Below are 17,206 nucleotides of genomic sequence, written 5' to 3'. Positions count from 1 at the left end.
CACATATGCATGTAAATACACATGTGCATGTGCATACCGTACATATATAGATGTGTAGCTGTAGATATGTGCGTGTTCATACTGTATATACACAGACGTACAGCTGTATACCAGCTGCCATGCTCCTCTGCATATGGAATATGGCCTTTGTTGGGCTGATGGTGCCAGTGACAGGGCAGCGTAGAGACGGGGCAGGGCAGAGACGAGGCAGGACTCCCCCTGCTGCTTGGGATACACACACCCCGTATCGCACCCGCGCCTATCCCAACACACCCAACAGTCGCGACATGGCCTATCCACCACTCTCCAGACTACAACCCCCAGCACGCTCTGCGCGCCTTCCTACGGCTGCGCCGCACTGTGAACAACGCCGCGCTGCCTGCCGGGACTTGTAGTCTTCCCGCAGCCTACCAGCGCCTACCCCGCCGGAACGCCTCCCCCTCCCAGAGCGCCCCGCGCTGGGGCCGGAAGCTGCGCGGCTCGCCGTGCGCACGCGCACTGCCGCCCGCAGCCAGCGCCGGGCAGGCAGGGAGGGAGAGAGGGAGCGGCGCTCCGCGCGCCTCGGGCCCCTCAGCAGCCAGCGCCGGGCCGGGCCGGGCCGCGCCGGCCGCAGGTAGGAGGGGAAGGGACGGGACGGGAAGGGAAAGGACGGGACGGGACGGGACGGGACGGGGCTGCTGGAGCGGAGCCGGGAGCCGAGCGGGGCCGGCCCGGTGCTGAGGGAGCCCCCGGCGTGCGCGCGTGCAGCGGGCGGGCGGGGCGGGGCGGGGCGGGGCGGGCCCGGCGGGAGGCCCCGCGCCTGGAGCACGGCCACAGCCACCGGGCCCGGCACGGCCCCGCCCCGCCCCGGGCTCCCGGCCGCGATCGTGCCTGGCCTGGCATCCCCGGCACCCCCCGTCCGTCAGGGGGACGGGGCTGGGAGGGGGGCCGCGGCCGGCCGCGTGGGGCAGGGGGCTGCCGCGCGTCTCCTCAGCCTGGTGTCTTTATTTGTTATTTGTCTTCCCTTCGTGCCCGGCGGGAGCTCGCCCCCATTCATACTCCTGGAGCGCGGCTCCCTCGTAGCGGGATGCATGGGGTGGCGGTTTTGTGCTTTGCCTCTTGAGGGCGTTTAGTGAAAGCTGAAACTCCAGGCTGGAAGTGCGCGGCGTGAGCTGTGACAACGCCGGGCTGCCGCTTTCGCAGAATTCCCAAATGGAATTCTGCATTTAGTCGTTTCCTCATCTATTTTTATTCAACTTTCTATTTCTCTAGATGTTTTTTTTTTTGTTCCCTGACATATATTCTACTCTACCTGCTTAACGTTAATGACAGACGTAACAAGTTGAGATGCGTTTGTGGGCTATCCAGAGATGGATTGCGACTTTACACCCAGCAGCTAGCTGTTTGAAATCCCTTTTGTATATACTGGAACGGTATGGCAATTAATAGTTCGAATCAGACGAGGCTTTGGTATGTCCGTCGTTGTTTTTATTATGTTGCACTCTCTGGTACGTTAATGCATTGTGCTGACATATGAGCGAGCTAGTTCAAAGCAACTTTGTTTCTACTCAAACTGCAGTTGCACCTTTAATTGTGCTTGAGATGTGCCCAAAGGCACAGGGAAGATGAACAGTAGCTTGAGGCATGATAATGTAAGATGATGTGGGAGGTAGAGGTTCTCGCAGTGGGGTCCCTTGCCAGAATTTTTCAAACAGTTGTAGTAATGCTTCATCTCCAAGAGAATATCACTGTTACTGAGACTGTAACTTCCCCCTGAGGTTTCTAAACAGTGCCTTTGTCACATCCCATCTCTAACTCCAGCTCTGTACCAGGACGTTTCCCTTTGCTATCAGTGTGCCACCCATTGGTTTTTCCTGATGCATTCCCAGTGTTAAAGTGTTCAGACCTGGCTTGCCTTGGTGGTCCTGTCTGCGCACTGGTCTCAGTGCTGCTCACTGCGTAAGTCACAGGCCTTCCAGTTTAGAAAGGGAAAGGCAGCCATAGCTTATTTCAACAGCACTGAGAAAAGACACTATTACAACAAAAAGCATTCAACTTTTCAGATATTGTAAAAGTTCCTGAAATGCTCTTTATAGACGCTAAAGTGTAAATGTTTATTTAACTGGATTGTTTGACAGCTTTATTACAACTTCAATGTTTCCGTACAGTGCTACAGCGCTTCTTTCTTTTCCTTTTTTTTTTCTTTTTTCTTCTGTTGAATAAGTTGAAGTGAACAGAATGGTATGTTTTATTTTAGCCTGTTTGTATATAGCAGGCTTGCTTTGATGTCTTTGTTTCTTTCTTCTCGAGATTGTGGATTTTTCTCAGATGTTTTTCATGTCTTGGAGGGGCAAATGGGCCTAACTCATGTCCTTAAGAACACAAAAGGAAACCGTCTTTAAAGGCAACTGTAAAGGTTGAAAAAATTGTGGAAAGAAGTGTGAGATTAATGGAGCCAAAACAGTGCCCTCCAGAAAAATGAAAATCAAATTTATGTGAAAAAGCATAACATATAACAGTTAACCATGATTCACATCACCTATTTTGTATTTGATTGGTTCTAATTTAAATTAGAAACAGGAGCGGAAATGAAACAGCAGCAGTAACTAGCTAAATTTAGTCGATTTGTTTAAATATTTCAGAAGGCCAAAGAGAGTAAGTGTGCACAGCAGTCTAATAGGCTAGGAGCGAGTCAAGAAAAATAAAAGACAATAAAGGAATTACTCATTTGAGAAAACATTATGAGAGGTTAAAATATTTGAACAGGAGGTTCTGGAATGATGTCATAGACAAACAACAAGTTAGAAAGACCAGGCCACCTCTTCTTTCAGAGAACAAGAACTAAAGATGAACTGATAGGAAAATTATTCAGCTTCATGCAAAGACACTAAACATAACTTCTTGTTTAAATAATACAATAATAATAGAGAAAGAAATCCCCGTATAAACTTCAGAGATAAGTGGCAATGATCTGATAGCACGTCATTTTTTTTCTGCTCTCAAAAAAAAAATAAAACGTGTCCATAGTCTATTACAACTTTTGAAGTCAAGTGAGTAATAGATTAAATTGGTCTGTTTTATATCCAGGCATGAGCGTGGGATTTTCATGATACAAAATGCAACAGCAAGACATAAGTCTCACAGGAATACTGGTGCTTTTGAATTGTTTTGAAGATCATAGGGGAACTCTGTAAAAACAGCAAAAAGGAGTGTAAAGTACTTTGTGAAAACGTCTAGTACATAGAAAAGCTGCAGAGCAATAGGACTGGAAATCATATTATGCCACCTCATGAATGTCTCAAACTGTATTAAATGTGTGAATTCAGTAATTTATTATGAAGAAAGAAAAAGTAGGGGTCATCTAGGCAGGTGATGGACAGTGAATTTCCTTTCACCAGAAATTTTGTGTTCAAAAATTATGTTAGTAGCAGGTGTAGGAAGAAGTGGTAGGAAGTAGTGGTGAATCAGACGTAGCTTTTCTATTTATCCATTCATGCTGTAAAGGGGTAAATGGAGTTTGGAACCAGAATAAATCTTGTATTGGGATGAAGTTAATATTTTCTTGAAACATTATTAATGCTCAGTGTCACGAGGAGACAGAACCTAAAAGCATTAGAACTGAAAGAAACAGGACTGTGTTCCTGGGTGTGTACTGGGAGTTACACACTGAGTTGTAAGCGTATCTCGTAAGATTTTACTTAGCTAGTCACCAACTGCTGAAACTATCTTTATGGTCTAGAATAGTTATTCTTTCTTTTCCTGATTTTATTTGGTAGTTTGGGCGGCTCGCCAGGCTCAGCAGGAGAATTCATATGTTCTGTGAGAATCTAACCAGTTTGACAAGCGAGGATTTATTTTATTTTACAATCTGGGTTTGATGTTGAGATGATAAGAGTTGCTGGCTTTGGAATTAAATATCCTGTGGCTAAACATCCTGAATGTATTTATCTCCGAAGAAGGCACTGTAAGCCTACTAAATCCAGTGCTGAGGTTACACCTGATAGAAAGTGCACCTGTTGGTGTATGAAGATGTCACTTTGGTGAACAAACCACTTTTTGGTTGCAAAAAAACCCACAAAGTACCTTTAAGAAATACCAGATAATAATTCTGTCATTATCATTAAACTGTTATTATTATTTTTTTTAAAGTAATATGAAGCAGGATGAAGTTGCCTCTTAAAAGATGTAGGACTCCTTTGTAGCTAACGCATACACGGTAGCCTGTTTAACTGTCTGTATGTTCTCAATTTATTATTATTTTTGTATTAAATGATTGGAAGGGAGATTTGCACTCATTGGGTTTAGGAGCAGTCGGTAGGAGGGATGCCAGGTGCCAACGCTGGGAGGCAGAGCCAGCATCCTCAAGCTTTAAACTTCTTGGGCGTTTTGGCTTGGTGTGGCTGATACATCTGTATTATGCAACTCTTTCAGTTGCTGATGTCCAGAGCTCGTACACATTCTGCAGAATGTTGGCTTACTGTTATTTTGTGCAGTTAAAATTGCCATTGGTGTCCAATTACCCGGAAAAGCTTTGGGCACATTTCATACCTTTCATAATGCTGAGTCACAGCAACCAATAAATTTGTCGGAGGCAAATTTGTCATCAGGGGATACAAGAGAGAGGTTTTGTTTCAGTGCCTGCGGTCATTCACAACCCCCAAAAAAAGTTGCTTGAAACTACAAATCAAACTTAGTTTATTTTTTAACCTAATTTGTTTAAGATTGTATGGGATTTCTTATTTTCATGATACGGAGTGCTGAGAGGTTCACGCTTGTTGTCTTGCAAAGAATGTTTAGGACACGTTAAAAATTTTATGATGACTTTTTTCCAGCAGACAACAACTGTCAAATTACGTAGATACCTATTGGACTATTATTTTTCAAATGCCCTAGGTTTTAGAGAAAATACAGAAAATACGTTGTGGGTCAGCTCGTTCTGTAAAGTGTGGCGAGGAGGTGCTGTAATCTTAATGAAAATAAAAATGAATCTATGCTTTAAAAGAAAAGCGTTGCATTTTAATTTATTAATAGGAGTAATCACTTTTGTTGTTTCATGTACGTGGTCATGTTAGCATAAAGTTATTTTTTTTTAATGTTAGCGTGATCCTATGTGGTTGAAAAGTTTAATTCCCCATCACTAGCTGCTTTGTTTTATGGCTTGTGGGAACTTTTTGGTTGATTGTTCGCTCTGGGTTTATAGAAATCAGCATTCATTTAAACAGATTTGTGTGCACTGCAATGGCTTTGAATGCAGCAGAAAAAACCTGTGTTTGTTATTCAAATCAGATAGGCCCTTTTAATAAAATTGTAGGTGTTTTCCTTTTAAGTTCCCCTGACTTTAAGAGTGAGTGTTTTTTGGCCCTCTTGTTCAAATTAAAAGGTTTCCAAAGCTTTGGAAGCTGTATCTGTTGCTTCATTAAATCAAAATGGACCTTTAAAAAACGGGACTAAAACCACATCAGAAATAACTTGGTGATAGTGAATCTGCAGTGGAGTACTAGGTATACTGCGTCCATCTATCTTTTATTGTTTTTTCTTGTTTAGTAAAACTGTTTTCTAATAAACCTCAGAAATGCCTTACTATTTAATCTCTCCAGTGTTGCTTACTTAAAAAGCAAAACCACATAACAAAAAAGCCACAACAAAAACGTAATCATTAAACTTCTTAAGATTGGCTGAAGTGACCAGTTCTATGGGTGTCTCTGCACTTAAAAAGTAGTCCAGGCTGGTGCGCCAGATCTCTTCTGAGACAACACCAAGTGCCAAGTAATTCTGTTAGTTCTTTTGCTGCAACCGTGAGTATGCTTCCTTGATTTTTTTTTTTTGTTTCTTTCTGTGTGTTTTTCAGTGTGATAAAAGAATAGAGGTTGGCGAACTGATGTTCGCCTACCTTTGGGGACATCTAAAAAAATAAATAAAATAAATCTTCAACCCCATCTATGCTTTTGTGAGTGTGGAAGATCTTTCTGAAGGCTACCTGGGAACATGCTAAATTGACCCTTCAGGTTTAGTTGTTTCACAAAAACACCTTTGTATTTTTGTTTTTATTGCATTACATTTTCATTTTGTTTCTGCCTTTTTTTTTTTTTTTTTCCTTCTCGTGCAAGATGAGAAATCCTTGAAACATGTCATCCCTACAGACTTGACATCAGGTCTTCTCCATATTGTTCTTACAGTGTAGCCCATTTTCTATCTCTGCTTTTCAGCATGTCTGTTATATTAGCGTAACAGTCAATATTGAGCTTTTTAATTAGTCTGTAATTTGTAATAATTTGTAATTTCACATTGTGCGAAATTGTGCCTCTTCTCAGGCTTTGTTATAATTGACTTAAGGTTGACCTTATTTTGGGCAAGTAGCAGCCAAACTTGCTAAGTGGCCAAAGAACAGCGAGAACATGCTGTGTTTATTGTAGATGAAGTGGATCAATACCTGGTTTACTATCGTACAGATTTATAAAGCTGCTAAGACAGAAGCGATTGTGAATTAACCGGTGATGGATGATCTTAAAGGTCATTTCCAATCTAAATGATTCTCTGCTTCTGTGGAAGCAAATTAATGGGTACATAATAAAGCAGATTTGAAAGAAATGGAGATGGGCGGGAGTTCCGTGATGAAATCCCCTCACTACTTCCATGTTTTGACAACAGCTTCCTAAGACTCTGAACCCTGGTTCAAGGCTTTATGTTCTATCCAAATTCAACCATGAATGTTACGTTGCATTTGAAACTCCTGTAATTTTTTGACCTCTTGGCTGTCAGAAGGTGGCTCCTGCTTGTTCCTCTGTGAGTCTGCTATTGGAGTGTGCGTCCCTGCCGTGCTACATACGCTGAGGCCTGTCCTTCCTTCTAGTGAGTAGGGCTTGTCTGCTGCTGCAGCTTTCCCAAGCCACAGAACATTCATTTCACATGATCATTTTGTTTCCTAGTTAGTGCTAGTGTTTGAACTATCAGCATCAACAGTTACTTTGCAGCTCTTTACAAATACTCTAACGGTTCTTTTATAGTCCTTGTGAGACATATTTTGCAATTTCGCTTTATAGCTGGAGAAAGTTAAGCTAAGGTTCTAGAAATTGGCTGTGTTGTGCTTGAAGAATAGTTTCTTGAAGCTTAGTTAAATATACTTTCCTCTAGTTGTCCTGAGCTTACAGCAGTCAGAGACCTTTGGCAATTAGAAATCAATGCCTTGTCCCTTATGTTTCTACTGATGGGCATTCCATAGACTCCAAGAATTTAACAAAAGAAGCAGATACAGCCTCACCACAACGTCAGGTTTTCAAGCAACAGGAGGTGGCAGTGAAGAGAGATGTCAGTCTACTGCTACTCTGTATGTTCTTTTTTCCTCAGATAACACTGTCAGCAATGCAGAGACTTGGTGGATGTTGTTTCATCTCTCTAGCATGATGTCAAATGTAGGATGCTGCATAAAAGTTTTTCCAGGGAAATAGCATTAATCCCTAGGTAGTATTTGTATCATTATACACCATATATTATTCATGGTTTTACTATGAAGACTGCGCCTGTCTTTATATGTCTGTGTACTAGGAAGTTTTCTGTCACTTGCAAGAAAGCTGACAGCTTATTTCCTAAATATTTAAATAATTTTCTTAGTATCCTGAACCTGTTGCCTTCAAATTGGCAAAAAGCAAAATAGCAAGGCTTTCTAAAATAAACACTTTGCAGGTAAAAAAAAAAATACACCTGTGGTCAAAATGTTGGATTTGTCGGCTGAGGAGAGTAACGAATAGTCAGGTGCTGCATTCAGGGTGGTTGCTTTTTTTTTTTTAAAAAAAAATGGATATGTTCCCAGTCTCTCATTAAGAGCATCAGAAGGTGATACATCCTGTAATCAGAAGTCAGTGAATTGCTAGGACACCTGTACAGGCTGTGCTATAGGTGTTTGCCATGATACTAGGAAGCACAGTTGTGAGGAAACTTCACTTCTCCAGGGTGCAGAGAGTCCTGTGGCAGAGCCATTGAGTAACCAAAAATCTCTGTTGGTTGGAATAGCCAAGGGTGATAGTCATGTGGCATTCCTGCGACAGTGATACCTGGTTTACGAAGACAAGTTCATTTTTGTCCCTCTTTTAGATGATTGATACTTGATTTAAGAAGGCAGGGAGCTCCTTTTTGTCCCTGTATAGGTGGTTGCTTGGGACAAGGCAGGTCATTGCAACAAGTGACGACATTTCACAGTGCAAACCGAAGTTCTTTGACTTGACTAGCGAGGAGAAATGCAATACTTTTCCTTTCCCTAGAAATTTTTGCTCTGATCACCTCCACTTTTGATATGGCCTTTGTCTTGATAGCAAAAGAAACAGGGAACGTTGTTTCCTTAGTGAATGCAGACACTAAGGAATAGATGGTGTTTTTTCATTTATTAAAAAAATACTTTTCATGGGAGCTAAATTGAGGAGGGGTCATATGGGGTTGGGCTGGTGCTGCACAAAAAGTCAAAGAGTACATCATGAAAACTCCCAGGGTCACCAAAGATTTTTATCTATAGACAGGAGTATCGAGAAATGTGGAAAATACTATGCTATCTTTAGGAAAGAAGAGATTCGTAGAACATTTCCATGACAACCACCACAGACTTTCACCAGAGGGAGCATTAATTTTGATAGTTCAGAGAAGATCCAGGATTTACTATGAAGAACTCGCCATGGGTGAATTTAAAGTGACCATTGGAAGATTTTCAGTTAAGCTGCAACAAAGCTGCTGGAGATGAGTGAGAAAGAAGTATTCCCCTATCTGGTTTAGTCTGGGGGAAAGGCTACATCTTGAAAGATGGAAAAGGATCTTTACAGAAAGTAATTCTTGGGTGACTGTAACGACCAACATACATGTAAGATTGTTTTATTTTCACTCCTAAAGAAAAAAAAGCGTGCTCACATGGAATAGGTCTAAAGATGCTGGCAGTAGATGTGGGAACCAACAGAAGAACTATGTTACTTCAGACTGAGATTTAGGAGCTATTGAGGGTATTATAGAGCCCTTTAGGAAATAACTTTGGATTGAATAACTGTACAAATTAGGCAGAGATATAAAATGGTTGTATGGCCACGCGTTAGGACTTTGTTGATATGCTGCTGGTTAGGGACTACTATGAAATAATTTCTGAATTCATTACTACTTGAATTTGAGAACTTCCAAATGCTGAAGGAAGCTTAATTTCTCTGCCTTTAATTGGAAAAAAACTGTCTTCCTAGTTATTTGGTGGGAATTTGTAGGAAGATTTTACTCCAATATAATACGCAATATGCTTGTGAAAGGATTTTAAGTGTACTGATCGCTCAGAAAATAAAGGGGGTTAGTCAGCAAAGGCTTGTTTTGTCTTGGGAGTAAGAAATAAGCTTAGCCAAAATTTACAGCTAAAGCTTGTAGAGGATGTCATGTTTCTGAAGTTCTAAACATAAAAGAGAACGGGAAAATGTGAAGCCTTTAGGTAGAGCAGTTGAGGTAAAGTCAGAATTCAAATAATAAACTAATAAAAGCCATGCCTGTATTTTCAATAAAGATGATAAATAACACAACAGGACAAGGCTGACAGAGCTAAATGGAAGTTATTTCCTCAAAGCCAGAAACAAATTTGAAAGGAACTGATATATTAAGGTGTACGATAGACATAAACGAGGTAAAAAAAACATATATGAGGAAGAAGAGTATGATAAGGAAACTTGCTGACGATGAAGCTGGATTACGTCACTGGTATTTAGAAACATCAGAGCATCATATGGAAGGACTGCATAACAGTAATGAGGTGAAATTAGTAATAAGAAATGAAGAATTTCTATAAACTGTGAGCTTTTATGGACTGAAAGTGAAAATGTGGAATGATTACAGGACTATCAAAGTCCTGAAATCCCCAACGAAGGCAAATCTAATCTTGTGAGTTTAAGATGTTTTAGATAAAAGCACGGAATGATTAGTAATGTCCCAGGAGGCTGGAGATGTTATCTGGGCTATTGTGTGTGCCTGTGTTCATGTTCAAGGGCAGATTGACTAGGGTGGCTACAAAGCCTTTTTTTTTTTTTTTTTTTTCTTGTTAGATGTGTCCTTTTAGCTTGTGTTTTCCAACTGGTAATTTAGTTCATTTTCTCGACTCTAAAATATATAAAGTATTGGCCTGTATATTAACAGTTAAAACAGCAAGAACTCAGGGCTCCCTCTGTTTACTGTGCAGGTAGTAGCCATTTGAAAAACCTAAAAACAGGAAACGTTATTGCCGAGCATATTGAAAGAAATGTGAGAACTTTAAACTTAGACACCTAAACACATGAAGAATATAGTCACTTAGGAAGAATGCAGCTGTTAAGAATGATGTAGGGAACTTCTGGAGTTCTGAGATTGTGATTTTGTAGGATTTTCAGTTAAAAAGAAGCTATTTTAGGAAGAGTCCTTACAGCAGAATTAGGCTGCTGAATTACCTATGTGATTGGGCTTTCATGTTGCATTCAGTGCTACCTGTGACTGGCCGGTCTTGAATGCAGTAGTGTTGTGTTTATTAGCAGTGTTCAAATGTTGCCTAGTGGAACACAGCTTGAAGGGGATACCTGGCATCTCTTCTGAATATCATGATTTTTATACATGATTGTCAGGTATCAGTGACTTTAAAAAGAGGCTCTAATAAGAAACGCATTTGGCTAGCCGCTGTTTTTAATCTCTTAAAACTCTTTGTGCTAACAGAAAGGAGGTTAGAGTAGACTCTGGTATACATCTGATATATTTTAAAAAAAGGTAACCAAAGCTATTGAGAATTTTTGTACACCTGTGTTGCTTCATTTTAAAATAAAGTGCACAACAGATCGTTTGTCACCTGGTGATTCTGTGCTTATGGAATTTGAAGTGGGTAGAGTATCTAATACAATACACTAGGACATTTGAAAGAGACCTTTAAAAGTCCTGAAGAGCCACTTTATATGTAGGATAGTTTCCTAAATTGCGTGTTACAGAGCTTCAAATATTTGCAACATACTGTGCATTCTGTACCTGCAGGAAGATTCATGGAAATATGGAGAGATTTTAGAATTCTATTCCTAATGTTGTTTGGATTTAAAGGGGGGATGGAAGAGAATCACAGAATGGCTCAGGCTAGAAGGGACCATAAAAATCATCTAGTTCCAACCCCGCTGCTGTAGGCAGGGACCCCATCCACTAGATCAGGTTGCTCAGGGCAACCTGGCCTTAAATACCTCCAAGGATGGGGCATCAACAACCTCTCTGGGCATCCTGTTCCAATGTCTCACTGCCCTCTGAGTGAAGAATTTCCTCCTAAACTCTAGTCTAAATCTCTCCTCTTTTAGTTTAAAACCATTCCCCTTTGTCCTGCCATTATCCTTGTCTTTTTTATAAGTCCCCTTTAAGTCCTGAAAAACTGTAATAAGATCACCCCAGAGCCTTCTCTTGTTTAGGCTGAACAGCCCCAGAAGTAGTAGCAGAGTGGAGCATGGAGGGTAGGGACCTGATCCACAGCCCATTTGGTTTAAGGGTAGTCTTTCGATTCAGTTTTATAGCTATTGATTTATGCTAAGTAACTCCAAAGTGCATCGTTGTACATGTGAAAATTGTCAGGAGTTGATATTAATTTTGATCTACTGAGTTACATAGGAAAACTGGCAATTGGAAATAATAGACTCAAGAAAGGCTCTTCTGTATAAACAGTAACAGGATTGCAGTCTGGGGGTGAGGAAGAGGGGTAAGAATGGCACTTCCCTTTGCAGAAGCAAGTCTTTTCAGTGGTTAAACCATCCTTGCCTGAAATGTGTCTGTCTCCATTTAATTTTTCTTGTAGGTCTTGTCTGGATTGAAGGAACGTGAGAGTGTGTTGAATTAATTTAAAATGTGAATTTGAAGTGCGGGAAGCCTCTACTGACTTTCAAAGCGAATTAAGCTAAGAAGGAGCTAAGATTACTTCACTTCTGAGTGAATCTCAGAAGAATCTCAGTTGCTTCTTAATAAAACGGTTCACTTATGTCTTGCAATCTCAAAGTGTAAAATAAAAGATTGGTGGTCTGATGTGGAAAAACTGGCACACTGAAGTGTAAATTCTGTAAAGTCATTTTATACCTTCAAAGTTATTGGAAGTTAGGTGGCAGGTTATAGGGAGGCAGTGGCTGGAAGTGCATGGAGAGGTTCTACAGAGACGGACCATAAACGAATGCGTTGTTGAAGAGTAATCATTCTCTGACTGATTCTGTTTTTAATTGCAATTTAAAGGAATCATGACGACCTCAGGAAAAGAGAATTTCCGACTGAAGAGCTACAAGAACAAATCTTTGAATCCTGATGAGATGCGCCGCAGGCGGGAGGAAGAGGGTCTTCAGCTACGGAAGCAAAAAAGAGAGGAGCAGGTACTGTACTACAGTTGTGATAACCATAACCAGTTGTTAAACATTTGTGTCTTGCACTGTCTACTTTTTTGCTTCTCTCAAAGCTGCTTTGCTTGATTGTTCTTGCCCTGTCAAGTTCATATGTGGTCAGTCTGAAATTGGTCACTTGCAGACTGTACTGCCTCTTCTTCAGGAAGTACAAAATGTGAGGGTGCTCATCATCCACTCAAGTGTAAGATTGACCAGAGCAGCTTGGAAATAACGGTGATTTCTGGAAAGCTGTCTGATCTTGTGCTGGAGGTAGTTGAGGAATCCTTTTTTTTTTTTTCACTTTTATTTTCTGCTAGCTGAGTTGTGGTGGCTCTAATCTTCATTTAAACAGCGGTAAGGTGAAATGAAAAATTTTTTTTATCCGTGTTGAGTTAAAGATAGTGATGTGCTTAGGTTTGGAATGATTGGTCAACTCTGTAATCTGTTCCATTCAACATCCTTTTCATAGTGTCAATACCAGGCACTTTCAAGGAAAGTCTCTAGTTCAGGAAGAATTCTGAGAGGGAATTGCAAGATTTCTTGTTGGAGGTTTTAATTAGGAACAGCAAGCAGTATTTCCAGACCACTGGTAGTACAGAATGTACTCAGTTTTATCTGTAAAGCTGATACTAAATTAGGAAAATGAAGAAGTCATTTTAGGAATCTCTTATCTGTGCTTCTGACCTCCCTTGTACCTGATTACCACAGGTTGGCTAAATAAAGTGTAGTAGTACTTTTATTCTCTTAAAGAAAATTGTAGGTCCTATCTGGACAGAGTGCAGTGGAAGTGGAGCTGCAAGCAGTCTTTTGTTATGTTCCTTTACCACTGCAACAGTTTCAAACCTAATGTGCAGGTACTTCTATTTTTATGTATTTGGCACATGGGAGTGTCAGTGGGATGCTTGACTGGCATTGAGGATGACAGAGCTAACATTGCACCTGCTAGTTAGAGCTGTGGTTTAATTATGTGAGGGAACCTGCTTTACTCTTTGACTTGCTTGTTTTCGTTTGTACTCAGTTTTGTATTCTGATATTTTTAATATATTCTTTGTTTTATTGTCTTAGCATTGATTTTGCATTTTCAGCCTCTGTGGGGAGAATCTTTTGACCTTTATTGAAGCTTGTTCAAAGTCCTTTTTTTTTTTTTTCATTTGGCTTTATATCCCACAAAAACAATCTCAAGCATCTGAATTTTTGCATAAACTGCCAACATGTAAAATTTGGCTTAGGTTTGTGTATGAGCAGTGTTTGAAAAGCTTGGGTGGGCACATTGTCCATTAGCCTGGAAGGAACAGCACTTCACAAGGATGCCTATCACTGAACTGGGGCTGGTGTAGACGTACCAGCTTTGCATACTTTTTTTTTTTTTTTTTTTTTTTTCTCCAGAGAAGACTGAGAGAAATAAGCAGCAGGTTGGTGTCAGGGCTCTGTCTTGGCTTCCCTCTTTAGTGGTGCAAATCTGACGTGGCTCAGTGCTGGAGTCTTGTTTCCTGAACGCAGAGGAGGAACCTGACAGGCCATGCAGCACTCCTCAATCCATCTTGTCGTTTGTCATAATGTTTCTTCCAGTGAGACAGCTGAATTGAGAAGCCGTAGCCTCTCTTTCTCCTGACAACTCTGTCTACCTCCTTTATGTGATAGCAACCAAATTCTGTTCATCCCAATATCATATCTTTAGACTACTCTCAAGTGATTATCGCCCAGAGTCTTCTCTTTTCCACAGTAACTCAATTATCCCAGTCTCAGTAGCTGTTCTACAGGTATTTGTTATACACAACAATTTTTCAGGTTTTTTAATATGAGCCTCCCCTGCTAAACTTGGGGTGGGCAAGAAAGTAATTGCCTGGAAGCTAGAGATAGCTGGAACGTGGAGAGTGGGCAGTGAGTGGGCTTCTTTTCAGGTGATACTGTATATAGTTTTTATTATGCATAATATGACATGTCATGTTTATGTTGGCCCTCAGTTCAGCACTGCTTTTATTAAATATTTTTTCTCTTTAGTTGTTCAAACGGCGAAATGTTGCAACAGCTGAGGAGGAAGCGGAGGAGGAAGTTATGTCAGATGGTGGCTTCCATGAGGCTCAAATGAACAACATGGAAATGACTTCTGTAAGTGTTGAGACAGGATTATTGTTAATTGAAACTGAGCAGGTCTGTCATGCAGTGACTTGAGGGGAGCAGAATTGCACAAAATCGTGGAAAACTCGAAGAGCGTATGGACGGACAACTTGCAAACACCTGTATCAGTGAACTGACCTGAAACAGATTATGTTATGGGTAGAGCGAGTGGTTGCTCAGTGGATATGCCTTCAAGAAAATGAAATAGCATTGTTCCAATCAGGCTGATCACTTCTTGGTTTTGATGTTGACCATTATGGGTGATTTTATCAACTTCTGCCCAGAGCTGTGTATTTTTTTTAAATATGAAACTCGTAATGCTTGAAACGTGGAAATACCAATGAGTCAATGTGTTCTTGCAATCTGGAAAGTAAAAAGAGGCTGGCTGGAAATCTCCGTTAGCAAACATTCAAGTGGCAGAAATTTAAACCAGAATGTTGGAAACATAGCTAGACCTGTTTAGCTATCTGCAAGTGTCCTTGAACTCCTTTCAAAGCTGGAATTTCATCCTGCAGGAAAGCATTGTTTTAGTAGAAATTTGTTTTTTTCTGCTTTTTTCATTTCTGTACTGCAGTCTTCTCCCTGTAAAGGAAAATGGTAAGGGATTCAGGCTGTAATAGGGAGGATAAAGAAAAATAGGACTCAGTGTGGACTGTAAAGTTTGATCTTCGTATTTGTTTTTGTGTTCAGAGTATGCTTTGATGGAAATCAGGCTGCTTTTGATTACTGCTGGTGGTTAGACCAGTTTTGAAAATTACTCAAGAGAAATGCCTATAATGTGGTAGATAACTAATAGAATATATTGTTTTATTCTTCAAGACAATCTTAATACATCAGATGAGTCCTACATACCATTTAATTATTTGTATGAAAATACAAACTAAATAGATAGTAAAAAGTAAGGAAAGCCAATCTTATACAGATTAGCATTTTAAATATAAATAATTTCAGGGTCGTAAGAGTTGGGGATGAAAAATGAAAGATCTAAAAGTACTGCATATTTTGTTTCCCTACTCTCTGTAAACTGTTTCGTGTGACAAAAATCTAGATTTATTCTGTTTTATTACTGGGTTGTAAAAGTACAGACAAAGCTCAAGTGTTTTCATTACTGTCATCTATCTTCCTATGTGCTAGGGGGTTGGATGTGATCTATAGAAGGATTTGAATCAGAAAGTGGAAGAAGAACAACTTCCCTTTCATGGATTTGAATGGGTCAAATGAAATGATGTCAGATTCTAACTGGCATAAGAAAGGTCACTGATTAAGTTTAGCCATATTAGTGGAAACCATCAGTATTGTGAAAAACTTAATACTCTATTTGATTATGATGACAAGCATTCGTTTTGTCAATGTTTCTAAAATGACAGTTCCTGTACATTTTGGTGTAAGAGAATGGCTCATGATGTACATGTTGCAGATACCCAAACAATAGCATAATCAGTGTTCTTCTTGCGTAACAGTAATTGCTATTCTAATTTAAACTACTTTTTGTTAAAGCTGACAATTTTACAGTTATTCTAGAGAAAGGGAGATAAGAGAAAAGGGGAGAGAATACCTGTGAGAGATTGTGAGAAGATTTTTTGTGTCATAACTTGAGTAAAATCTGAATCTGGGCTTCCAGGAAGAAAGACTACTTGGAAGTGTTTCTAGTTATGGTAGCTGCACATGTATGATGACTCATTTATTGTCCATACTGGTTCTTATCTAGGTATTTGCTCAATAAGAGAGAAACTTGTTACCATTTTAGCAAATATTCTAACCTTTCCTTCACTAATCCCCAATTTTCTTTTTCTCTTTGTTGCTTTCATTCTCTCCCCCACCTGAATTGTAGAGTGCTGTCATTACGGCTGATATGATTGAAATGATTTTCTCCAATAGTCCAGAACAGCAGCTTTCAGCCACTCAGAAATTCCGAAAACTTCTTTCTAAAGGTAAGGGCTGAAATTACTTGCAGAAAAATGTAAAACAGTCCACGGCATATATTTTGACTTTGATAGCAATTAAGATTGTTTCATACAGTAATGTCTGGATGAAGAATTTCATCCAAACAGTATTGTTTTCCAAAATGCTAACTAGATGTATTTAATAGTTGCTTTTGCTCTTGAAATCTTTAAAACTATTAAGTGATGCAGATGTGATCTCTGATCTGTAATGTAAGTTAAAGTGTTGTGGGCAGCGTCTCTATGGCTTGCATATGCTGCTTTCTAGAAGTTGAGCTCTGCATGTGTGTGGCAAAGTGACGTTGCAGATCTGCTGCTGTTAAGTTCATGTGCCTACATTACTGAATGAATTACTGTTTTGAATTGTGTTACCTTATTATTTCAAAATTCAAGCCAGAGAATTCCTTAGGTGATAGATATGAATCTATTGCCTTTTAATATAGGCAAGGCGGTGTTACAGAAAACTAACATTCAGGAAAGAACAGTCAACATGCTGTTTGATATTTTGATGCAGTAATTTGGGAAATTCCCAGCAAAGAAATGAATATATTTAACTTTGCATTTTATTTTAAATAGAACCAAATCCCCCAATAGACGAAGTCATAAGCACACCAGGAGTGGTGGCAAGGTTTGTGGAGTTCCTCAAACGGAAAGAAAACTGTACATTACAGGTATACGAATATATCTATCTTTCTGTATTATGAAGACATTTGGTGATGTAAATCAAGTAGAAAATGTCAGTACTTTGCTTAATGAGCTATACTTCTCTTGTTCTTCACAAGGATAACACAGCTATTTTATATTGAGGGTTTC

The 17,206-nt window shown here is 40.0% G+C and overlaps 1 protein-coding gene across 1 annotated transcript in view; it reads left to right on the top strand.

Moving 5' to 3' along the window:
• The first annotated feature begins 495 nt into the window (after positions 1 to 495).
• Positions 496 to 17,206, top strand: part of KPNA1 (karyopherin subunit alpha 1) — a 53,830-nt gene continuing 37,119 nt past the window's right edge. The window contains exons 1-5 of the mRNA XM_084501201.1: positions 496 to 613; positions 12,193 to 12,326; positions 14,337 to 14,444; positions 16,285 to 16,384; positions 16,970 to 17,064. Coding sequence (XP_084357327.1) covers positions 12,198 to 12,326; positions 14,337 to 14,444; positions 16,285 to 16,384; positions 16,970 to 17,064 — 432 coding nt within the window. The 5' untranslated portion in view covers positions 496 to 613; positions 12,193 to 12,197. The remainder of the gene's footprint in view (positions 614 to 12,192; positions 12,327 to 14,336; positions 14,445 to 16,284; positions 16,385 to 16,969; positions 17,065 to 17,206) is intronic.

This window comes from Aythya ferina (genome assembly GCF_964211825.1).
Source record: "Aythya ferina genome assembly, chromosome: 1".
Classification (NCBI taxonomy): Eukaryota; Metazoa; Chordata; class Aves; order Anseriformes; family Anatidae; genus Aythya; species Aythya ferina.
Note: the sequence above shows the minus strand (reverse complement) of the source record. Positions and strands in the feature narration are given on the sequence as shown.